The sequence below is a fragment of the Nansenia antarctica genome, assembly GCF_963989245.1.
Source record: "Nansenia antarctica genome assembly, chromosome: 19".
Classification (NCBI taxonomy): Eukaryota; Metazoa; Chordata; class Actinopteri; order Argentiniformes; family Microstomatidae; genus Nansenia; species Nansenia antarctica.
The window spans coordinates 6422261-6446183 of record NC_137692.1 but is presented as its reverse complement, the minus strand read 5'-3'; the positions used below and the strand labels follow the sequence as shown (position 1 = coordinate 6446183).

Genomic DNA, 23923 nt, shown 5'->3' with positions numbered 1-23923 from the left:
CTCGGCCATTGGTCACAAAATATCGGCTCAGTGCCCGGCTAAGTGGCCGCTTCTCAGTTGTGCCAAATACTGCATACATCACCTATCCCTTGACTGCAGACTCTTGACCTGGGAGAAGCGTCCATTAAAGACAGTGTTTAGAGAAGGGTATACGAGTGCAACTAGCTCTGCATTCCCACTTAGAGCTAAATAGAAGCAGACATCTGAGTCATAGAGTGCACAGCGACTGCGGGTAAAGCTGTCTGAATCAGCAGTGTACCAGAGAATAATAGGCATGGAGAGAGGGAGGGGGCAACAAACATTATGAGCAGAGCAACATAACCCTAACAAAGCAACTGTTAACTTCAGGTCTCCACTTAAGACTATTATACCGAGGAGATCAAAGCCAAAGATCAAAACCAAACCATAGAAACGTTTTGAACAACCCACTGAACATTCCAAAGTCTGAACAATAGAATATTTTCAAACGAATTGAAATTAAAGGGGAGGTTCCAGGTGAAGCACATTCCAACCAAGACCCCAACGGTGGAGTAGGTGGAAGATAACAGCAAGTCACAACGGCTGTGACATGCCACGGCTGCAGCAGGGCTACATGTCGTTGGACCCTGGCTCCTCTCTGTCTCTGGCTATCTCTGTATCAGTTTCTCTGCCTTGCAGGCGTCTCCAAAAGGGAACAAACGATACTGCTAACGACTCTCGAGGCGCCTAAGTTGGCCTAAGGTTTATTTAAGGATGTATACAGTTTCTATAAGTTGTGGTTTGATTGAAGGAACTGACATTTTGGGACCTTAGATTTTGTTTCGGTAGTGACAGATTGCTATATTTTGTCTTAGAATATCATATCATAAACTTAACGGATATCCAATTATTTGGCTAACAAACAAGCCTATTAGTCTAAATAAATCTTCCATGATGTTGTTGTTGTCATGTATAGATCATTCGCCTCACAATGATTCAGTTCTGCTACTAATGGCCAGTTGCAGAGAAAGCCAAAAGTCACTTTCCAAGTAATTATTTCTGGTCCTCCATGCAGATTGTTTCTGGTCCTCCATGCAGATTGTTTCTGGTCCTCCATGCAGATTGTTATTTCTGGTCCTCCATGCAGATATTTCTGGTCCTCCATGCAGATTGTTATTTCTGGTCCTCCATGCAGATATTTCTGGTCCTCCATGCAGATTGTTATTTCTGGTCCTCCATGCAGATTGTTTCTGTCCTCCATGCAGATTGCTAATTAAAAACTAGGGACACTCTGAGAACTGTTTAACACATAATACTTTAATAACGTGTCTTGTTAGCAAGTAAAATATACCTGAGACATTGTTAATTGGATATGTTTTGGAAGATTCTGAAAATGTAAATGTAAATATTGAGATTTTTCAGCACCCAATGGGCATAATTCAACTAAAGCCCGGTACACACATAAAGATAATCTGGCCGATTTTGGCCCGATTTTCCCCCTTCCGACCAAGGACAGCAAACGCCCGATTATCGGATGGCTCTAAAGATTATCCTATAAGATTATCCTGTGGTGTGAGGTGTGTTAAGAGTCCATTTCTCCCGACAATCTGCTCGGAAAATGGTCGGGGCCGACAATCGTAAATATTAAACGTGTTCAATATTTACGACCAAAAATCCTCTTGTGTGTGGGCAACTCCCGACAACTCCCGAGCAGGGTTGCCAGATGGGCTGTTTTTTTTGGGTGGAATTAGCGGAATTAGACTGTAGTTAGGCTGGAAAGTGTCAATCCCATCTGGCAACCCTGCTCCCGAGTCCGATTGTGACATGAATGTAAGAAGAAGAATGCTCAAGAAGCGAGCTGACTGTCTTTTCGTTCTTCTGCACTTTATTTGCCCTGTCGCTCATGGCTGCCTCGTACAGGTCAGTCAGGGTACTACGTTAGATCACGTTTGATCACGCGAGATTTCTGGCTTGGGGAACGAGACTCTAGACTGTCGTAACGACAGATCTTTATGTATGTGGTTTGATTGATTGATTGAAAACTTTATTAGAATGTTTGCAGAAGTAGGTACATGAAAGTACATATTACATACAAGGTCAACTAAAAGGATAAAAACCCAAGAAAGCCACTGGCTTATTTCAATTGGGGTCCTTGATTTTCAATTCATCGTTACATGTAAGACAGACATAAGAAAAAAAAAAAAGAAAAAAAAAAAATAATAGTACTATCTACAAGATAATACAGACAAATAACTATTACTATCTACAAGATAAACGTACATCCATCATGGGAAGAACAATACAACAAAACATAAGGTATCGGGTAGGACAGGTGGGGACATACACCACAGGTGGGGGCGGGGGACAAAACACGAAGTATGTACAGTGGGTAGTTCGGGTCTTTTAATCTGATTTTTGTTTTTGTTTTTGTTGTTTTAGAGGGTCCAGTTACGGATTGCAGCCTCCTGTAAATGGTTTTTGAGAGTGGTTTTGAAGGTGGGCAGTGTTTTGCACTCCTTTAAGATTATAGGAAGGGCGTTCCACATTTTTACTGCATAGTTTGCAAACGAGTTTAACCCCTTGTTTGTGGTGCACCGCGGTTGAACGTGGTTCGTGGAGCTTCCTCTGGTGTTGTATGTGTGGACGTTGTTCACTTTTTGGAAGTATGTTGACAGGTACTTGGGTGTCTTTGTGGTGTAGCGTATCTTGAAGACCAGGCCCAGTGCAAGCTGCTGCACTCTGTCAACTACTCGTAGCCAATCAAGGCTCAAAAAATGAGCAGCGGTTAGATGTGTCCTAGGGTTGAGGCCTAGCAGAAGCCTAACCAGTTTATTTTGGGCTGTCTGGAGTCTTGTTTTATGGGCCTTTGTGGTTCTATAGTACCATGATGTTACGGCATAGTCGAAGTGACATTGAATGAGAGCTCCTGATAGGGTCCTCAGTGTGTTTTTACTGACAAGTGAGGATATCCTGTACAAGAATCTAGTTCTATGGTTCACTTTTTTGATTACTTTTGCTGCCATTTTATCTCCGGAAAGATTTGCCTCTAAGATGGAGCCCAGGTATGTAATATCCTCTTTTCTTGTGATATTAATGTTACCCACTTTTATTTTAAAATTTTCAGCCTTTCTGAGTTTAGATGGTGATCCGTATAGGATGGTTTCAGTTTTACCTAGGTGTATTGATAGTTTATTGTCAGCTAGCCAGATGCAGATTCTACTCAGTTCAGTGCTTAGCGCTTTTTCCACCTGCAATATGTCCCTGTCAGAGACCAGCAGAGCCGAGTCATCCGCGAACAGGAACAAATTGCAATCACATGCTGATGACATGTCATTCACATATATTAGGAACAGTAAAGGTCCCAATATGCTTCCTTGTGGAACGCCGCAGGTCACTGGGAGGGGGGGGGACAGTGTTCCGTTCACACTAACCACCTGTTCCCTCCCCTCTAAGTAGGATTGCATCCAGCTCACCGATGTTCTATCGAACCCAATTGCTTTCAGTTTATCTAACAATATGTGGTGATCTACTGTGTCGAAGGCCTTCTGGAGGTCCAGCATGACCATGCCGCAGTACTTGCCCGAGTCCACCTCATGGTTGATGTGGTCGTTCAAATAGAGAAGGCATGTGTCAGTGGAATGGGATGTTCTGAATCCTGATTGAAATTCATACATCAGATTTTTTTCGGTAAGGTACCTATCAACCTGTTCATAAACTATTTTTTCCATAAGTTTCGAGATGGAATTAAGAATAGAAACAGGTCGGTAGTTGCCTGGGTCTAATTTGCTTCCTTTTTTATACAGTGGGGTTACCCTTGCTATTTTAAAGTCAAGGGGGACGTGTCCCTGTTTGATGGAGAGGTTTATTATGTGGGTGATGATTGGGGTAATGGAGGCAGCTGAGTCTTTTAGAAATCTGGCTGGAATATTGTCATGGCCCGTGGCCTTTTCTGAGTGTAGAGCGCCCAGCTTTTTAAACACCTCATCGTTTGACACCATGGTGAGTTTAAAATCATCATTGCGTACACCCAGTTTATTGTAGAACGCACGGATGTGCTCTACACCATAGCGCCCTGAGTGGGGTGGTAGATTGTTAACTAATTTAGTGGCTATGGTTGTAAAGAAAGTGTTTAAGCACTTAGCCACATCCAGCTTGTCTGTAAGGAGAGAATCACCAGATTTTATGCTGATGTTTGTAGACCTGGTTTTGAGTTTTTGACTGCAACCTAGTTGGCTATTAAGTAGCTTCCAAAGGTCACGTGGTTTGTTTAAGTTTTCTTCGATTTTGTTATCGAGGTATTCTTTCTTAGCAGATTTGGTCATGGTAATTACCTGATTGCATAGTTTGTTGCATTGTTTTTTAATTTTCTCAAACTGGGTTTTGTGATCTTCGTTTAAGTGTTTCACTAATTTTGATTTGCATTTTTGAACTTCAGAGCATTTTAGGTCTCTGACTTTCATAGCATTTAGAATGTCCGAATTCATCCATGGTTCCGATCGGGCTTTAACCCTGGTGGTTCTCATGGGGGCTATACTGTCAATAATATTTAGGAATTTGGTTTTGAAACCTAGCCATGCCTCTTCAACCTGTGTGCATTTTAGTTCATCTAACCAGTCTTGATTCTCCAGTTTATGGTTTAAGGCCTCACTAGAATAGGATTTAAGGGATCTAGTGGTTACAGTTTTATGACCGCCAGCCTTGGGTTTATGTTTTTTACGAGTGCAAAAGATCATGTAATGATCACTTAGCCCACATACAATAACCCCACTCTTCGAGATTTTGGACTCATCCGATGTTAGAATGAGATCTATGGTGGTTTGAGTAGAAATACACCCCCTAGTGGGTTTGGTAATTTGTTGACGGAGACCGTGTAATTCAGAAAACCTAGTGAAGGACTTGAAAACGGATGCTTCATTTCTGAGCATGTCCGTGTTCAAATCCCCAATAAGAATCTTTTCCACACATTCAACGTCATCCAAGCACCCCTCAAGAATATCATAGAAATCATTCTGATCGGGAGGTCTGTAGATAGTACCAACCAGCACCGGTTTTGCTTTGTTAAAGATAATTTCAACCCAAACAGATTCTAATTTGTCACGATTCAGGTCATCCCGGGTGTTAAAGATAATATCGTTGTGAATGTACATGCAGACACCACCCCCATACCTGTTTCTGTCGTTTCTGATGACTGTGTAGTTAACTATTTCAATCTCTGGGTCTTTGATGGATTCATCAAACTTGGTCTCAGAGAAGCTCAAAATGTGAACCTTGCTGTCATGGAACATTTCTCTGATTTGGTCCAGTTTAGGCACAAGACTGTTCACATTAAGGTGAACAATATGCAGGCCCTTACTGCTGTGTCCAAATAGAGAGTTCATGTCCTTGACAGCTGGTGAGCTGTATTGGGAATATCGGCGCATACCACACACGATACGATCAAAGCAGTTCAATCCATTATTTTTTATCTTCATGTGTCTCTCAGATAAAAAATCTGTTAAGATTTAGAAAATCCTTATATTATGTGTACCAGGCTTTAGGCACACGGATGGTATATTGGATTGAAACTGCTCTAGTTGTCACGACTCTGCCTCCATGACTGCTACCTGCGGTGATTGACACACCTGTCTGCGTTCTGGCAATCAACTCTTCACTACCACTGCTGCTAGTCGACGCTGGCTCGTTGCCATTCACGGTTTGTCTTTGTGCCACGCTTCCAGCTTTGTCAGCAGAGAATGTATTTGTTGAGGAAGCTAAACTCTTTTAATGTAAGTGAGGCCATCCTCACTCAAGGAGTACTTTTTACTGTTCTTTTATTGAAAGTCTTCTTACCTTTTCCTTTATCTGTTGGTTTATTGGTCTATCCATAAAGGACAAGAACAGCCTACAGAACATAGTTAAAGTGTGCTTCAAAATAACGGGAGTCAAACACAGACCTGTGTTCCCTTTGGGAGGACCAGGTGGTTAAGAAGGCAAAGAGCATTATCAGCCAACCCCTCCATGCTCTGGCTCACCACTTTTCGCTGTTGCCTTCCGGCCGTCGTTTTAATGTTCCTCGGAGCAAGACCAACCGTCACTCCAAATATTTTATCCCTTCAGCTATCAGACTACTTAACTCAGACGGTGATCACTTCAAGTAGACTTACCATGCACTGTTCTTAGTAAAGTCGTTTTTTATTTTTCTGTTTTCTATTTTTTTTACACATCTAAAAGGCGGCCTTTAATGACCTTGAACTGTGCTTGACACGACATTGTCCTGTTGTCTGTTGTTTGTGTCTGAATGAGGAGTAAAGCTACAAATGAATGCCCCCAGTGGGATCAATAATGTTGTCTGAATCTGAATCTGAAGTACCCTGCTTGTCTGCCCATCAACCCATTGTCTAACCTTTGTTCTCCCTGTCCTCCAGAAGATACCCAACCTGCTCAACCCCAGCCTGTCTGACTGCCAGCCTGCCTGATCCCCTTCTGTTAGAACCATTCTGATGTAAAACGACTTGCTTAACTCTTACCTGCCTGTCCCGCGTATGCATTTGGGTTCAGCCTCTGATTTGTGACACTAGTCCTGGGGCGGCTGTGGCTCAGGAGGTAGAGCCGGCATCTAATGATCGCAAGGTAGGCAGTTCGAATCCCGGATCCTCCTGTCTAAAATATTGCTGCTTTTGAGAGTGCTACAGGATATGTTGTGTATAGGTGTACGGATAGGCCTACCGTGTAGGCATACAGCCTCTACTGGCTCCCTCAAAGTTTGATAGCAGGCTCATTGTTAAACACAAAACACCTCCTTGACCAAATAGAAATAGCGAGGGCCGCTATGCTCTCTCTACCACGTACCTCAAAGCAGTTAATCTCTTTCTCTCTCTCATTGTCACTTCTCCACTGGCACTTAGGGACAAGTTATACAAACAGCTTTGTTCTATAAAGCAAAGCAAACCAAAACCAAGAACAATGTGCAATTAAACTTCAGGGATCAATATACTGATAACTGTAATTATTATTGGCACTGTGCCCTCATATCAAGTCTATAACTGCTCTCCATGTTTGTTGTTGACATTTTCTGTGTTTCTTCTTGACTGCTTTTCTCAGGACATTATTATTGACACTGACAGGCTCAAATACTAATCATATTCTCTCTGTTTGGGAATATATGGGACAAGTATGAATAAGATGACTACTTTTATTATCACTTTTTCAATACAGACAAAGAGTTGTTCATGGCTTACTGTGAGTGGACTTCAGATGAATCAATACTTACCCCAGCTTGCAAAAGAAGCAAATATTGGTGACAGAAAAGGATCTTTCAATGTTTATCGACCACTTGACAAGGCAGGAGCTTCAATAATCACATTCAATAATCACATTCAATAATCAATAATCAATCAGGTTATCACAGCTTGTCCTTCGTTCCGTGGTATATTTAAATGGTGACATTATTGATATTCAATGTGGTCCAGATGGGTTTACCAAAGATAAATCACAAATAACAAGTAGATGTAGATCATGTCCACACACACACACACACACACACACACACACACACACACACACACACACACACACACACACAAACACAAGACCAAAAAACACATGATTATTTTAAGTCTATCTTTTCATTTTGTGGTCGATGAAAGTTAAAGACCAAAGCAAAAGGCAAAGTCCAATGCTGTTAAAGCAGAGCGATGTTTTGCAATAGTATGAGCTGAAAATGAAATGTGTCATACAGGAACAAATTAAGAACTACATTTGGGACGACACTATATGGTGCAATTTGGAGACTGTCAACATCCCAAAATCCAATTTACTCTTTGACATTTTTACATATTGATAGCCACTGTTATTCAGTGCACTGTTTATACATTATTCAAAACACATCAGTGAAGGTGGAGAAGTCCCTTCCTTAGATCCCTTCCCCCAATGGAGATTGTCTAATTTGGAGACAATTACAGTTGTTTCCTGGCAGCATGCATTCTCCCTCAGCTGTTTGAATGTGTGAGGTTCCTCCTTGCACACCTCCAGGTTGCTTTTCGAAAGAAATGACAACGGGAGGGCTGAATGAATATCAAACGTGTTCTTTTAAATATATATATATATATATTCATGGGGAGTGTTCAACCTTCAATACCATTTACATTCGACTATTACAGAGGCAACGTTTTAATGGTAAATAAATGCTTTTGCTATGTGACTACTATGTGCCATACAATATGTGCAAACACTATGTGCAAACCATATTTGCTATGGACCTCCTGTCTTGCATATGCTGCGAGTGTTTACACCAACACTTAGTGGTTTGTCTCACACCCTTATAATATTGACTCAAACAGCCTCACATGTTCATGCACAGGCACACACCCACTCATGTACAATCACTGCATCCTCCAGAAAGCATTTTTTCTTGGCCACGTTTGCCGTCAAATGCCTCAGAGAACCTCCATCACCATGCTAATCCCTCCTATCGAACAGCCTTTTATCACCCCTAATAATAGCATAATCTCTTCTCATTCAGTTGGAACATTTCATAATAAGATACATAGGTGTAGGTTGTGAAGGCATTGCTACAGGTTGAGAGTGGAGGATTAGCTGGGCACAGGCAGTCCCTGTATCTAATTCATAGGCTGTCACGATCACATCCAAACTTTTGAGAGCACCTCTGACTGGGGTTTCAAGTGAGAGATGGGACGTCTATGTGAAAAGGTCAAGATCATTACTCAGTCTCAAATCTTAACCATCCATTCTGAAGTAGAGGAAGTAGAGGAAGACCCAGTTGAAATGCACTTATAGAAAAGTAACAACGGCAGCAGGGGTAGAGTTTAGGCATTTATTAAACTGACGCCACAGAGAGAAAGGGTTTGTGCAGTTTGGGGTTTTCATTATAGATGAATGAATGAATGGACTTTATTGTCATTGCTACAGTACAGGTACCAAACAACGAAATTTAGGAGGGGTGGCTCCCCTGGTGTTAGGAAAAGGGAAAAAAAAAAACTTTAAAAAGAAATCACAAGAAGGGAAGGAGCTGGTTTACATAAATAAAGGCTATGTACACAATCCACTGTACTATACTGTACAGATAGACGACTAGGGTTGTCATATTGCACAATAGTATTGTTTCACGTTATTTAAAGTGTCACAGTTTGCAGGCTTGAAATGTACATGTTTGTGCCTCAGCACTACACCTGATTTTTTCAGTCCAGCAGCTGCCATACAATCCGTCCAGACTGTCCAGGGCCCAGAACTTAGGTCTTTGCTGTGTTCAGGGCCTGGACGGCCCTGTGGTAGAAGCTGTTCTTCAGTCTGTTAGTCTTAGCGGCCAGGGTCCTGAACCGCCTTTTCGAGGGCAGCCTGGTAAAGTGTACGTACCCAGGGTGGGTCGGGTCCCTGGAGATCTTGGAGGCCTTCCTGAGACAGCGTGTGTTGTACAGCTCTTCCAGAGAGGGGAGGGGGGCGCCGGTGATCTTCTGTGCTGTTCTCACGACTCTCTGTAGCGCATTTCTCTCCGCTGTTGTGCAGCTGGAGAACCAGTTGCAGATGCCGTAGGTGAGGATGCTCTCCACTGCGCCGCGGTAAAAGGTCACCAGTATCTCCTGCTTGCTGTGTTCCTTCCTGAGGCATCTCAGGGTGTATAGCCGCTGTTGTGCCCTCTTGATGGTGCCTTTTGTGTTGTCCTTCCAGGTCAGGTCATCCCGCATGTGCGTCCCCAGGAATCGGATGGTTGAGACTCTCTCCACGCTCTCTCCGTCGATGAGCAGGGGCTGGATCTCGGACTTTTTCCTCCTGAAGTCTACGATGATTTCCTGGGTCTTTGACTTGTTCAGCAGCAGGTTGTTAACCTTGCACAGCTTGCTCAGTTGCTCTACCTCATCCCTGTACGCCGCCTCGTCCCCCCCCGAGATACATCCCACCACGGTGGTGTCGTCTGCAAACTTTACGATGGAGTTGCTGGGGTGGACGGGGGTGAAGTCGTAGGTGTAGAGGTTGTAGAGGATGGGGCTTAGCACGCAGCCCTGGGGGGACCCAGTGCTGAGTCTGAGGGCTGTGGAGGTGTGGGGGCCCACCCGCACCCTCTGGGGGCGGTCGGTCAGGAAGTCCTTGATCCACGCACATATAGAGTGTGATAGACCCAGGTCTAGTAGTTTGGTCACTAGCCTGTCTGGAAGGATGGTGTTGAAGGCGGAGCTGAAGTCCACGAAGAGCAGTCTCGCGTAGATGTCCTCACTGTAAGACTTGATTGAACCAGATAACAAGTTATGTGTGTATTGTATACATATAATCTGGCTCAAAACAATCTTAGTCATCGTCAATGGTAATTGGCCGTCAAGTGTTGTTTTTTTCCGCATTTAAAAAGTTGGTACAATATCTACACTGTGCTCTGGTGCTGGGGATATATACACTGTGCTCTGGTGCTGGTAGGGGTGCAACGGTTCTCGTTTTTTTTACGGACGGTTCGGTTCGCGTTCCACGGTTCAATGCACTAGTGAACCGAGGCGGTTTTTCGGTTTATCCTGTGTTTCATTCAAAGTCGGATATTTGTTCATGGCGAGCGGAGTTGAGAACATGGCAACAGTTTGAGGAAGCCCTGGATTGCTACAAATCTGCGTTGTGGGGTCATTCATTCTGGTTTTGGTATTGAATACAGCGATGTTGGAATGAAAACAGTGAACAGAAACGCGTGTCGCAGAAATGCTTCACGCGTGTCCTACATGCGCTTAAAATGCGCATAATGGGTATATGGGATACAGCTCTCATAGCTAAAGTGCATTTTTACTTTCATTTCTTCCTCTCCTATTATATACTAGTCCTCAAGCCTAAGAGGCACTTTTTTGTGACGCCAGCTGGTGAAACCATAAACCACTCGCGTGAAACAGCTATATATGTACACTTTGTGGAATGGATTCAGTTATTGTTTGAGGCTAACAGTAAGTGATACATGGCTTGTAAACATACTTTAATTTTAGGACGTATTAAAATACAGTTTAGACGTTCGTAGCGCTGTGTTTTGTTAGCCGCTAGCTGTTAGCAGCGTTTGCTTCCGGTTTCATGACAGTGTTTAACCCTATATGTGCCTGAGGTCTAACAACATTCAAATGACTCTGGCTGTGTTCGGAATAGCATACTACTCATACTAGATATGACATAGATTTTGAGTATGCAGTGCGTTCACACTGTACAGTATGCGAGATTTGAGTACGCGAGAAATGTAGTATGGGAGCAATACTTCCGGGAAAATGTAAGTCTGTTACGATGGACACTTTTGGCGTACTGCTTCCCCAAAATGCATTTCGCGTGCAGGGTTGCATCCAGGGTTGCCAGATGGGGCGGGTTACCGCTGAATGGGCTACTTGATTTTGAGGTTATAGAAAGTTTAGGCTGTAAATTGTCAATCCCATCTGGCAACCCTGTGCGCTTTCAGCCTCGTCAAACTGCGTCATACAAACCCGTCATACAGCTTTTGTTTACATTGTTCGATAGCCTGGGGACCGAAAGCTTGCAATAAACATCGTTTTAACTCTATTTGATACTCTTCAGCTGCAGCACCCCAGCTAAGTCTGATCACGGATGAGCGGTGATATTTTCACTATACTGGGAATTAACATGGTGAAATGCATTCTTAGACAAGGCTACGTCGTCATGATTACAAAGATGCCACTTGAAATGCATGAAATCCAAGTTTATTTGTGTCTTACACACATGTTCACCTAGTATTTGACTGCTTGTAGCCCAATCACGAATGATCCCAGTATTGTAGCTTCAGACGGACAAGTTGGTTGTAGTGCTTGCTGCAGATATGTTATTGCTCATATATATTTATTTTAATCATGTTATTTTACCAACTTCTAAGACAACAATATAGTAAGCTAGTTACTTGAGCTAGCTAAAGATATTGGCCCCCCAAATCATTTTACAACTTGTTGTAATTATGTTACGATATTTCTGTCGAACTCCGTAAGTGAAGGTAAGCAATGCAGGGTGCGTTCGTAAAATTGCTCTGAGAGCGCCGGAGCGCACACTGGGTGCAACGTCATAAGGGACCAGGTAATTTGACTGGACAAGAGGCATTCCATGAGTGCTGATCAGATTTCCAGGGTGAATTTACGAACGCAGCTAGCGAACAGAAGACGCAAAAAATCGTCAGATCAGATATATAAACGGGTTATTTTGGTAAACTGGACACATTTTGGGAATATATGTGGTTACTTTCTCACCTGAAAACATATTAAAACTTCATAAAATGACACTTTAACACGTAAAGCCAAAACTTCAGCTTTTAGCTAATGGAGGTTTAAATTCGCCGCTCCCGGCGAAAGGCATTCTGGGAGGCAGTATGCATACTGTGTAACGGTCGGCTGGTTTTCACATACTTATTATGCATTTAGTAGGCAGTATGCAGTATATACTCATTGAGTATGCTAGTATACCATTCCGAACACAGCCTCTAACGTCGTCATCTTTTTTCGGATTTCAATGTATGACACATCATTTGAAAGCTTATGATCTGTAGTTCCAATCCACATTATGTCAAATTTTTACATTTGAAAGTGTTTTTTGCTTTTTGCTTTTTGGCTATTGCTTCTTGCTTATTGGTCTGCTCGTTTCTCTCTGCGCTCATGTAACTTTGCTTAATAAAAGGCCTCTTCGGAGACAATCAATCTAAGCTCTTTGTGCTTTACAAGTTTTACTAAATCTATTAAGAATAATTTAAATCCACAACGTTAAAAAGACCATTGAAATGGTTGAGACAACAACACACGGTGGACATACGTCTCTTTCAAGCTTGTGAGAAGGATAAACTTACTTATTTCCTTCAAGATTCTTTCAAGTGTTTGCCTTGAGGCAAGTAATTGCTTTATGACCACCTTTCCCTGAGGGGTTAATTTCAAGGATGATGATGTCAGAGTGATGAAAGCTACAGGTACATCTTTAAAAACATGCATCTTTTTGGCTTTAAAAAAAGAAATTACTCAAGATGGATGCAGGTAGGTAAATATTTAAACATTCCTGAATAACGTATTGTTCAGTGTCTATGCCTGGGCAGACTGCCTCCAGTAGTGATGGTGTTCAGTAGTGATGGTGTTCAGTAGAGATGGTGTTCAGTAGTGATGGTGTTCAGTAGTGATGGTGTTCAGTAGTGATGGTGTCCAGTAGTGATGGTGTTCAGTAGTGATGGTGTTCAGTAGTGATGGTGTTCAGTGGAGATGGTGTTCAGTAGTGATGGTGTTCAGTAGTGATGGTGTTCAGTAGTGATGGTGTCCAGTAGTGATGGTGTTCAGTAGTGATGGTGTTCAGTAGTGATGGTGTTCAGTAGTGATGGTGTTCAGTGGTGATGGTGTTCAGTGGAGATGGTGTTCAGTGGAGATGGTGTTCAGTGGTGATGGTGTTCAGTAGTGATGGTGTTCAGTAGTGATGGTGTTCAGTAGAGATGGTGTTCAGTAGCGATGGTGTTCAGTAGTGATGGTGTTCAGTAGTGATGGTGTCCAGTAGTGATGGTGTTCAGTAGAGATGGTGTTCAGTAGCGATGGTGTTCAGTAGTGATGGTGTTCAGTAGTGATGGTGTCCAGTAGCGATGGTGTTCAGTGGTGATGGTGTTCAGTAGTGATGGTGTTCAGTAGTGATGGTGTTCAGTAGTGATGGTGTTCAGTGTCTATGCCTGGGCAGCCTGCCTCCAGTAGTGTTCAGTGTCTCATCAACAACAGGGAATGCAGCCCCCCTACTCATCATGCACATCTCCTTGAACATTATTCACTTTTTCATTTTTACATTTTTGGCATTTAGCAGACGCCTTATTCCAAAGCGACTTAATACATTCACCAGTCGTAGCAGGAAGACTAATCTAGCTCAGGCCAGGGGCCATTGGCAGTCGTCGTGATAGAAGAAGAAATACATATTATTATTATTATTATTATTAAAAAAAGATTGACACTGGAGAAACAGTACAAGGGGTGAAGTAGACATTTTAGGAGACACAGTATAGGGGGAAGCAGGTGTCTCAGGAGACACAATGTTGGGGGGTAGTAGGTCTCAGGGGGAGCAGTTAAGATGTAACTTCAAGAGATGGGTCTTCAGTCTCCGACGGAAGATTGGGAGTGACTCTGCAGTTCTGACAGCCATGGGAAGCTCATTCCACCAGCGGGGAGCGAGTGTAGTGAAGAGACGTGACCGGGCAGCGTGACTGCCGCATTGGCGTAGAGGTGGTGGGGCCAGTCGGCCAGCAGAGGTGGAGGAGTGGAGTGAAGCTGAAGTTTGGGGGGTGACCATTGCCTGCAGGTAGGCAGGGGCTGTCCCTTTTGCTGCCTGGTACGCAAGCACCAGGGTCTTGAATCTGATGCGAGCTGCTGTCGGAGCCAATGCAGGGTGCGAAGGAGGGGGGTGACATGAGAACATTTGGGGAGGTTGAACACCAGATGGGCAACAGCATTCTGGATGAGCTGCAGAGGTCTGATAGCGGAAGTGGAGAGCCCAGCCAGGAGTGCATTGCAGTAGTCAAGGCGGGAGATGACCAGTGACTGGGTCAAGAGTTGCGCTGCTTCTCTAGTGAGGAATGGACGTATCCTTCTGATGTTGTAAAGAAAGAATCTGCAGGAGCGTGCTGTCTGGGAGGGGGTTACAGTAGAGTTCTCCACTGTGATGGAGAGGGCAGGCTTTCCCAGGGATGAAGAGTAGCTCGGTCTTGTTAAGGTTGAGCTTGAGATGGTGGTCTGACATCCATGTTGAAATGTCAGCGAGACATGCAGAGACACGTGTTGCCACATGTAGGTCAGAGGGGGGGAAGGACAGGAAGAGTTGAGTGTCATCTGCGTAGCTGTGGTAGGAGAACCCGTGTGAGGAGATTACCGAGCCAAGAGACTTGGTATAGAGGGAGAACAGTAGAGGCCCTAGGATAGAGCCTTGGGGTACCCCAGTAGTGAGGGTCTGTGGAGAAGACAACGATCCTCTCCAAGTCACCTGGTAGGAGCGACCCTCCAGGTAGGAAGCAAATCAGGAGTGTGCGGTGCCAGAGATGCCCAGTTCTGAGAGGATGGGAGAAGGATCTGGTGGTTGACTGTGTCGAAGGCAGCAGACAGGTCCAGGAGAATGAGAACAGAGGAGAGGGAGGAAGCTTGAGCAGAGTGGAGGGCCTCTGTGACAGCAAGGAGAGCAGTCTCAGTGGAGTGCCCAGCCTTGAAGCCGGATTGGTGGGGGTCTAAGTGATCCATCTTAAAGAGATAGTCAGTCAGTTGTTTAGAAGCAGCACGTTCAAGGGTTTTGGAAGGGAAGGAGAGAAGAGATACCGGTCTGTAGTTGTGGACAGAGGATGGGTCAAGGGTGGGTTTCTTGAGGAGAGGCTTGACTCTGCCTATCTTGAAGGCAGCCGGGACAGATCCTGTGGATAAGGAGGAGTTGATTACGGTGGTAAGGTAAGGAAGGATGTTGGAGGAAATGGATTGGAGAAGAGGGGAGGGGAGGGGATGGGATCGAGAGGGCAGGTGGTTGCCCGCTTAGATGTGATCAGTGTGAGAATCTCATTAGGGGAGACAGAGTGTAGTACAGAGAGTCTGGAAGGAGTGTTAGCAGCATTGGTAGGAGGAGGAGAAAAGATGCTGCTAATGTCATCAACCTTTTTTTCGAAGTAGGTGACAAAGTCATCAGCAGACAGGGAGGAAGGAGGTGGGCTGAGGAGTGTGGAGAATCTGGAGAACAGTTTCCTAGGATTAGAGGCAGAAGAATGTATTTTGGAATGATAGTAGGATGCTTTAGCAGCTGATGCAGAGGAGAGAGTGGTAAAGGTTTAGGTCATCATGGAGGCCGTTTTTTCTCCATTTCCTCTCAGCTGTCCTGAGCTCTATTACAAGCATGTAGGGTTTCAGAGAGCCTGGGAGCGTGTGGAGAGGATCGTGCTGGCTTCAAGTTTAGTGGACAGAGGGCGTTGAAGGATGAGGTGAGAGAGGACAGGAGGGTGGAGGATGCTGAATCAGTGGATAAAAGGGAGAAGGATTCAACAGAGGGTAAGGAGGATAAGACAGAGGAAGAGAGGGTGGTGGGGGACAGGGTACGTAGGTTGCGAAGAGAGGGTACAAGGTGGTTAGAGACTGAAAGGGAAGAGGTGGATTTGAGGGGGAGGGAGAAGGATACAACCTGGATGGGTGGTAACAGTAAGGTTGGAGGTATGGGAGTGCACTTCATATTTATCTTACAGGGGCAGCATTACCATCAACTGTATGTGACAGCAGTTGGTGAAACCAGGAACAAGTCGGTAGCCGATTAAATGTTCAGACTTTTATTCTGAAAAATGTAAATACATTTCAGCGTTGTTGAATATCAATGAAACACTCGCTAGTCAACTAACACAGCTTGTTTTGTAAAGTAGTGTTGTAGTTAACTAGGTAGTAGTGAGGATTACTCACCGAATCCATTGCATTGCAATGTTTTGGCTTGACTAGCGAGTGTGTCATTGATTTTCAACAACATTTATTTACATTTTTCTGAATAAAAGTCCAGACATTTTGATTGGTTGGCGACTTGTTCCTGATTTCACCAACTGCTGTCAAATATATTACTTTCACTTACGGACATAACAAGCACATAATACCACTCTATTTGCTGAAAGACAGATCTATTGGTCCAGATCGACAGATTGTTCCTCCCAGCTGACACTAAACATTAAATAAGCTTAAGAGTAAACAACAACAGATGAAGAGTGTCTTTGAGGACAGAGTGGTTCTCTGTCAGAGACCCCTGGAGTTTTCCTGTCATATGGCAGATGCGGCCTGCATATTCAGCCATTAACACTGTATGTGTGTGTGTGTGTGTGTGTGTGTGTGTGTGTGTGTGTGTGTGTGTGTGTGTGTGTGTGTGTGTGTGTGTGTGTGTGCGTGCGTGCGTGCGTGCGTGCGTGTGTGTTTGTGTTTGTTGATGTATCAGAGACAGGGTTCCTACAAGTTTCAACAAGTCAAATTTAAGACCTTTTTAGGTAGTATAATTATGTAATTAGAGTATAATTGAGTATAATTGTGTCCACATACCTTTGTCCATATAGTGTATATTGAGATATTAATATAGGCACAAAGCTAAATGACCTCTTTGGTTACTCATCCTTTGTCTAATAGTACAATCTGTAAATAAAGTTCCCTTAGAGCTGCCATTACATTTTCACAAGCAGCAATATCCAAGCAGCTTTATCACAGAGGACATAGAGAAGGATAAGCACCTATCACTCTAAATCAGCCTACCTGATTACAATGGTTTCAACTGTACTCAAGGGAAATCCATTCGCAAGACTGACCTCAAAGGGCTATAGAGTAGTAAGAGTAGTCCACAGTGGCTGGGGGTCTTTGTAAACACTGTACACATCAGGACACACAGCAGTGTTCCACCTAGGTGTTTGGCAGAGTCAATGTCTCACTACCATGTCAGGTCTGTGTTTGAGAGTGGGTAGGTCTCTAGTCCTCTGACGCCTGAATCAGTCTTCCTTGTGAATGTGTTTTGAATGGGCGACCATGGGAGGAATGTCTCCAATCAGACTTAAGCCTAGCGGGGAGACAGATCAGTTACTGTGACGTTATCTGTTACTGGAGGGCTCACTGCAGTGGCATGGTCCTGGCGTTGGACGGTTTCTCCTCGGATGCTTTCTGCAATGTTTTCTGCTGTGTCATCATCCTCACTGCTGCTCATTCCTTCTTGTGGTTAAGTCAGTGTGGCAGGAGAATTCTCCATGAAGGTGAACCAAAAGTTTAGTTTAGATCAGCTTAAGGCTTCCACTTGGCTTATTGCCAGCAAGCACCTGCAGTAAGGGTTTGATTTGTCCACATTTTCAGGACAAAAAAGGTAATGCAATGAGATGGCACCATGGGCATGGCCATAACTACCGTATTTTCCGGACTATAAGTCGCACCCGAGTATAAGTCGCAGCAGACCAAAAATGGGTCATGAAGAGGAAAAAACCACATATAAGTCGCACTGGACTATAAGTCGCATGGTTCAAGGGAACGGGCTTGGCGGAATCAGCGGGGAAAGAAGACCCTGTTGAGCTTGACTCTAGTCTGGCACTGTGAAGAGACATGAGAGGATTTGTAAGCCCAGGAAGGACATAATTCACGTTGAAACTTCTTCTGAAAGGTTAAGGAATACTTGTATTATCGAGTGTAAAGTCCGCTAGCTAGCGCGGGGCTAACAACATGGCGTCGCGGAGGAAAAATGAAACTTTGAACAGCCTCTAAAAGGTAATAAATGACTTTAACATCGTGTGTAACGTTCATAATAGCGTGTATAACGTTGATAATATAGTGCTTAATGTCCACATTGTCGAGTGTAACGACTATTTATCGTGTATGAGGCCATGGGAAAAGATAGCTTGGTGAAAAACGGAAGTAGGTAGGATGCTACAAACAATGTAACATTGAACAGCCTCTAAAAGGTAATAAATGACTTTAATGTCGTGTATAAACGTTCATAATATCGTGTATAAGGTCCATAATATAGTGCTTAATGTCCACATTGTCGTGTTTAATGTCCACATTGTCGAGTATAATGGCTATTCTATCGCGTATGAAGCGCTACCGGAAGTAGCAAAATGCTACTCGCGGGTGCAACATTGCAACGTTAAATAGCCTCTGGAAGGTATAAATGACTTTAATATCGTTTCTAACGTCCATAACATTGTGTATAAGGTCCATAACATCATGTTTAATGTCCACATTGTCGTGTTTAATGTCCACATTGTCGAGTATAATGGCTATTCTATCGCGTATGAAGCGCTACCGAAAGTAGCAAAATGCTACTCGCGGGTGCAACATTGCAACGTTAAATAGCCTCTGGAAGGTATAAATGACTTTAATATCGTTTCTAACGTCCATAACATTGTGTATAAGGTCCATAACATCATGTTTAATGTCCACATTGTCGTGTTTAATGTCCACATTGTCAAGTATAATGGCTATTCTATCGTGTATGAGGCGCTAGCGGAAGTTACTCCTTGGTTCATGTCAGTCAGAGATTACCGTATGTCAGTTCATGTCAGTCAGAGATTATGAATTATTGATATATAAATCGCACCTGACTATAAGTCGCAGGACCAGCCAAAGTATGAAAAAAACCGCGACTTATAGTCCGGAAAATACGGTAAACATCTTTTTAAATTATAGTTTGTTCAAAGTAGGAGGTCAGCACATTTCTTCGAGGCTGATTATTAATGCTAGCGGCAGCAGAATGCTCTTACTTATTCATTAATGTGTCCATGGATGTGTGTCCAAGACTAACAAAAACACAAAACAAACACAAAACAAACACAAACACACACACACACACACACACACACACACACACACACACACACACACTTTTTCTACTAATCATTTTCTATGCTCTTAACATACAGTAGCTTCTGTTATTGCAATGACTCCAATTTACCAAATCAGATTAACAAATAGGGCAGACACTTTATAAGAACATCATCAATATAAATGTGTTGTATTTCATGTAACTCATCATATACTGTATGCCTGGAGCAACACAATTATATTTTGGTAAAAAATAGAGAGGAACATAAAACTGTTTAGATGCATAGTGTACGTTCACATATAGTAAGTGTATAGCAGTGCTTTTGGTTTGCTCCACCTCCCACTCTCGTTGAAGGATCACTCTAACCACACACAACTGTCCCACAGCTTTCAGCTCCACCACTAGCCTGTCAAGTCAACACATGTGGTGTTGGGAGTGCGTCAAGCCACCTCCTCCATCTCTGGAGTGACATGCTTCTTAGTGAACCTGCAGATAATGCCTCTTGACTTCAGAGTGATAATGACTGTGAGTGCACCTCATCTAGCGGGGCTGTCAACAGTTCACAATGTTAGCATACACGTGACACGGTCATTTAAATGTTGCCAAACATCACAAACTTGCACGAAATGTCGATGCGGTAGATGGTGAAGTGAAGTGAAATGTATTTATATAGCACCTTTCATACACAAAGGCAATTCAAGGTGCTTTACAAAAACAAACAAAAAACATTGAAAGACAAGCAGCAAAGCAGTGCATAGCACAAAAAACACACATTAACAATTAAAATAGAACATTTATAAGACTCCATTATAACACTTCCACTCATGCCTTCAATCAACTCAGTAGTTTAGTAGCAGTTAAAAACAAAAAATAAACTTCAGTAGTTTAGTAGCAGTTAAAAGCAAAAGTAAACATAAAGGTCTTTAACTTGGATTTGAAAATGGTCAAAGTAGGGGCAGATCTAATGTCTTCCGGGAGTTTATTCCAGCTATGGGAGGCATAGTGGGAGAACGCGGCTTCACCATGTTTTGTTTTGGTCCTAGGAACAATTAGCAGACCAGTCCCATGGTATATTATTATATACCTTTGACACTCTGCTGACAATTCTGCACACTGTGGACTAGTCTAGTGAACTCCAAAAAGATGTGGGATGTAACAATAAACTTGATTGATTCTGTGACCATGAGTCTTAAATAAAACAGGGAGCAGTGTTGTTATCACTCTACCTGTACCATTAGCGCTATTCCACACAACTGACAATTTTCAAGGATACACAAAATACAACTGTACCCATGTCTATGTTATTTCTTTCCTCTTCCAGGTTCAATGCAGTGTTACTTTGGAGAGAAAATACTGAGTGTGTGTTTTCTCCGGTATTTGGTTTGAGATGTACCAACATTCAAATAAGCATTTCTTCTTCAACTATTTTCAGACTTCGATGTATGACACATCATTTGAAAGCTTACAATGCACTTCCATAATCTGTAAAAAACTGAAAAATGACCGTGTCCTACTTGGGGACTTTTTCACCAGACCCTGTCACATTATGCCAAGATCATTGTCTCTGTAGATAGTGTGACTGACAGTCGAGGCTCAAAGTGTTGTAGGAATGACACCACCTGTCGTGATGACCAATGATGCCAATATAGGACATAAAGCTGGTTGAATCTTTAAGGTGATATGTTTTTTCTCCCCCATTGACATATTTAAAAATATGATCTCAAATTATGAATAAATACACAATGACAATGATAGAATTATTTCTACAAATGGGCGTTGATGAATGAATTTAATTAAAGAAGATATATAAGCTCAACGATGTGATTTATTTGTTGTTGACTGGATGAGAGCTGCTTCTGGCTCTCTGCTCCTACCCCGTCTGACTGAGTCCTGTAATCCATCTATTGTGACAAACACAGCCCACCATCTGGTACTGTGGGAGGCGTCTGATAGTGCGGAGTGAGTGTTATATCCTTTACCATAGATAACCTGCTCTTCTCTCTGTGTGTGTGTGTGTGTGTGTGTGTGTGTGTGTGTGTGTGTGTGTGTGTGTGTGTGTGTGTGTGTGGCTGTGGCTGTGTGTGTGTGTGTGTGTGTGTGTGTGTGTGTGTGTGTGAGTGTGTGTGTGTGTGTGTGTGTGTGTGTGTGTGGCTGTGTGTGTGTGTGTGTGTGTGTGTGTGTGTGTGTGTGTGTGTGTGTGTGTGTGAGTGTGTGTGTGTGTGTGTGTGTGTGTGTGTGTGTGTGTGTGTGCGCGTGTCCGTGTACTGTAGTGTAGGTGTCCCCAGTCCTGAGGTGGTTCCATCTGGGGGTGTCAAAATTACTGGATGAAAACAAAACCCACATATTACCAAATATCCCTTTGCAACATCCAGGGAGGATGAGGAAACGTTAACATGATCAGCATGAGCAACATGAATTGACTTAAAGAGCCGAGTGTACCGGAAGCTATTTCCTTGAAATATGAAAAGCTCTCTCCATCTTTCTCGTCTGGCTTATTAACACAAACAGGCTATATCCTTGGCAGACTTTGTCCCATTGTTATGTACACAGGATTTATATCACAATGTAACAATACATATCCACCACCACCATAGACTGACATATTGAAGAACTACTCTATTTGCATTTGATTTGTGTGTAGCATTATAATCAATAAAGGAATGAGTTCCTGTGGCAAATGCTGGAAATATCAAATCAGGTTTTACAAATCAGGTTTTGTGCTTTTTTCCACCTCAGGAACATTGCCCGCATCCGACCCTCCCTGTCCTTTTCCGCTGCTGAAACACTTATCCACGCCTTCATAACTTCCCGACTCGACTACTGCAACAGCATTCTCTACGTTTTCCCTAATAGCATCCTAAACAAATTCCAATATGTCCAGACTGTCCAGAACTCTGCTGCCCGTCTGCTCACCTCCACTTACCCCCGTGACCACATCACCCCTGTCCTCCAAAACCTACACTGGCTCCCGGTCAAATACAGGATCCAATTCAAAATCCTACTCACCACTTACAAAGCCATCAACAATCTGGCCCCCTCCTACCTTGCCGACCTTCTCCCCCTCCACACCCCCTCCCGTTGCCTCAGGTCTGACGACCAAACCACCCTTAAGACCACCAGGTCCAAGCTCCGGACCTGGGGTGATAGGGCCTTTTCAGCCGCAGCCCCGTCCCTCTGGAACGCCCTCCCCAACCACATCAGACAGGCTAACACCCTCCCAACATTTAAACAGGCCCTCAAAACCCACCTCTTCAAGCTCGCCTTCACCAGTTAACCCTCTCCCCCTCCCCTTCCCATGTGTCCCCAGCACCAACCTTTTTGTGTCTTTTTATTATTACTACTCGATCTTTTCAGTTTGTAAAGCGTCTTTGAGTGTCTAGAAAAGCTCTATATAAGTATAATGTATTATTATTATTATTATGATTATTATTATTATGATTATTATTATTATTATTATTATTATGATTACAAATATTGTAAAGCAGTCTATCGGTTCTGTCCATCAGGTTTTATGACACTTCTCCTTACAACAGTACGTCCTTCTTCTATGACAAGCTGATGTTTGAACTCACAAACCTCCACACTGTTGGTAAATTAATTATGAATTTAGTTTGTGTCTGATTGAATCTGTGGATAGTGCTTTTAACATAAATAATGTAATAATAACATAACAGTCATAATGCTACGGTTCAGGTAGTGATTATAGGGTGAGATGGACATAGTTTTTCCATAGAATCTCACAAGAGAGTCACCACTTTCCTCATACAAAGAACAACATGCTTTAACACGTTCTGGAAGTTCACCCAGGCCTAAATAACAAAAACAAGTACAGTAGGCCCTCAGCTAAAGAACCTTAGAATAAACCATATAAACCATTGGCATGAGAACTATTCTGTGTGATTTTGAGGACAATATGGGAGCATAAACGGGCTCTTAGTTGGCCCTGCAATAATGGCAAATCATTTCCACAATGTTTATTTGGGAGAACACAGAAAATTAAAAAAATAGCTATTTATTTACCGTGGTGCTGGAGCTGATCACTGAAGTAACTGAAGTATTTGGGGCAGATTATCGTCACCACATCTCCAACTTTGGCAGATGGCCAACAAGCAATGCTATCCCACATCCCTTGGCAACCTGCAGAGAGGAAATAAATCCATTAGTATTACTGTTGTACATATGTCTAGACACGCATACAGCTGTCTGACACCTCTCTAACATTACTGTTGTACATCTGTCTAGACACACATACAGCTGCCTGACACCTCTCTGACATATCAGTTATGAGTACAGGAACATGTACTCATAACTTAGATCACATGTTTAAAAGGTGATCATACAGCAAAGATCATGAATGGCTTGGATGGCCAACATGTGTGCGTGTGTGTGTGTGTGTCTGTGTGTGTGTGTGTGTGTGTGTGTGTGTGTGTGTGTGTGTGTGTGTGTGCGTGCATGCCTGCATTCTGATCATATTAAAGTGAGGACTGTGATTGCACCATTAAGGTTTCTAGTATAAGATAAGATTACTTATTATAAAGTCTACTTGAAGTAAATGTATGTTATCCCAGAACTCCAATTACCTATATGAATAGAATATGGCTCTCAGTAACCAAACAGTAAAGGTCATTAGTCATGAATATTTCAGATGGCGAGCTAGGTCAATTAAAATGCTAATTTAACCTAGACCTCAAATGGGAGAATGTTAAACAATATGTATCATTGT

General features: G+C 43.0%; 1 protein-coding gene across 1 annotated transcript in view; it reads right to left on the bottom strand.

Annotated features, from left to right (window-relative positions):
• vipr1b (vasoactive intestinal peptide receptor 1b) overlaps positions 1-23923 on the bottom strand; it is a gene marked incomplete at both ends in the record, with an annotated part of 70288 nt that overhangs the window by 31492 nt on the left and 14873 nt on the right. Inside the window, one exon of the mRNA XM_080548904.1 lies at positions 23221-23337. Coding sequence (XP_080405030.1) covers positions 23221-23337 — 117 coding nt within the window. The remainder of the gene's footprint in view (positions 1-23220; positions 23338-23923) is intronic.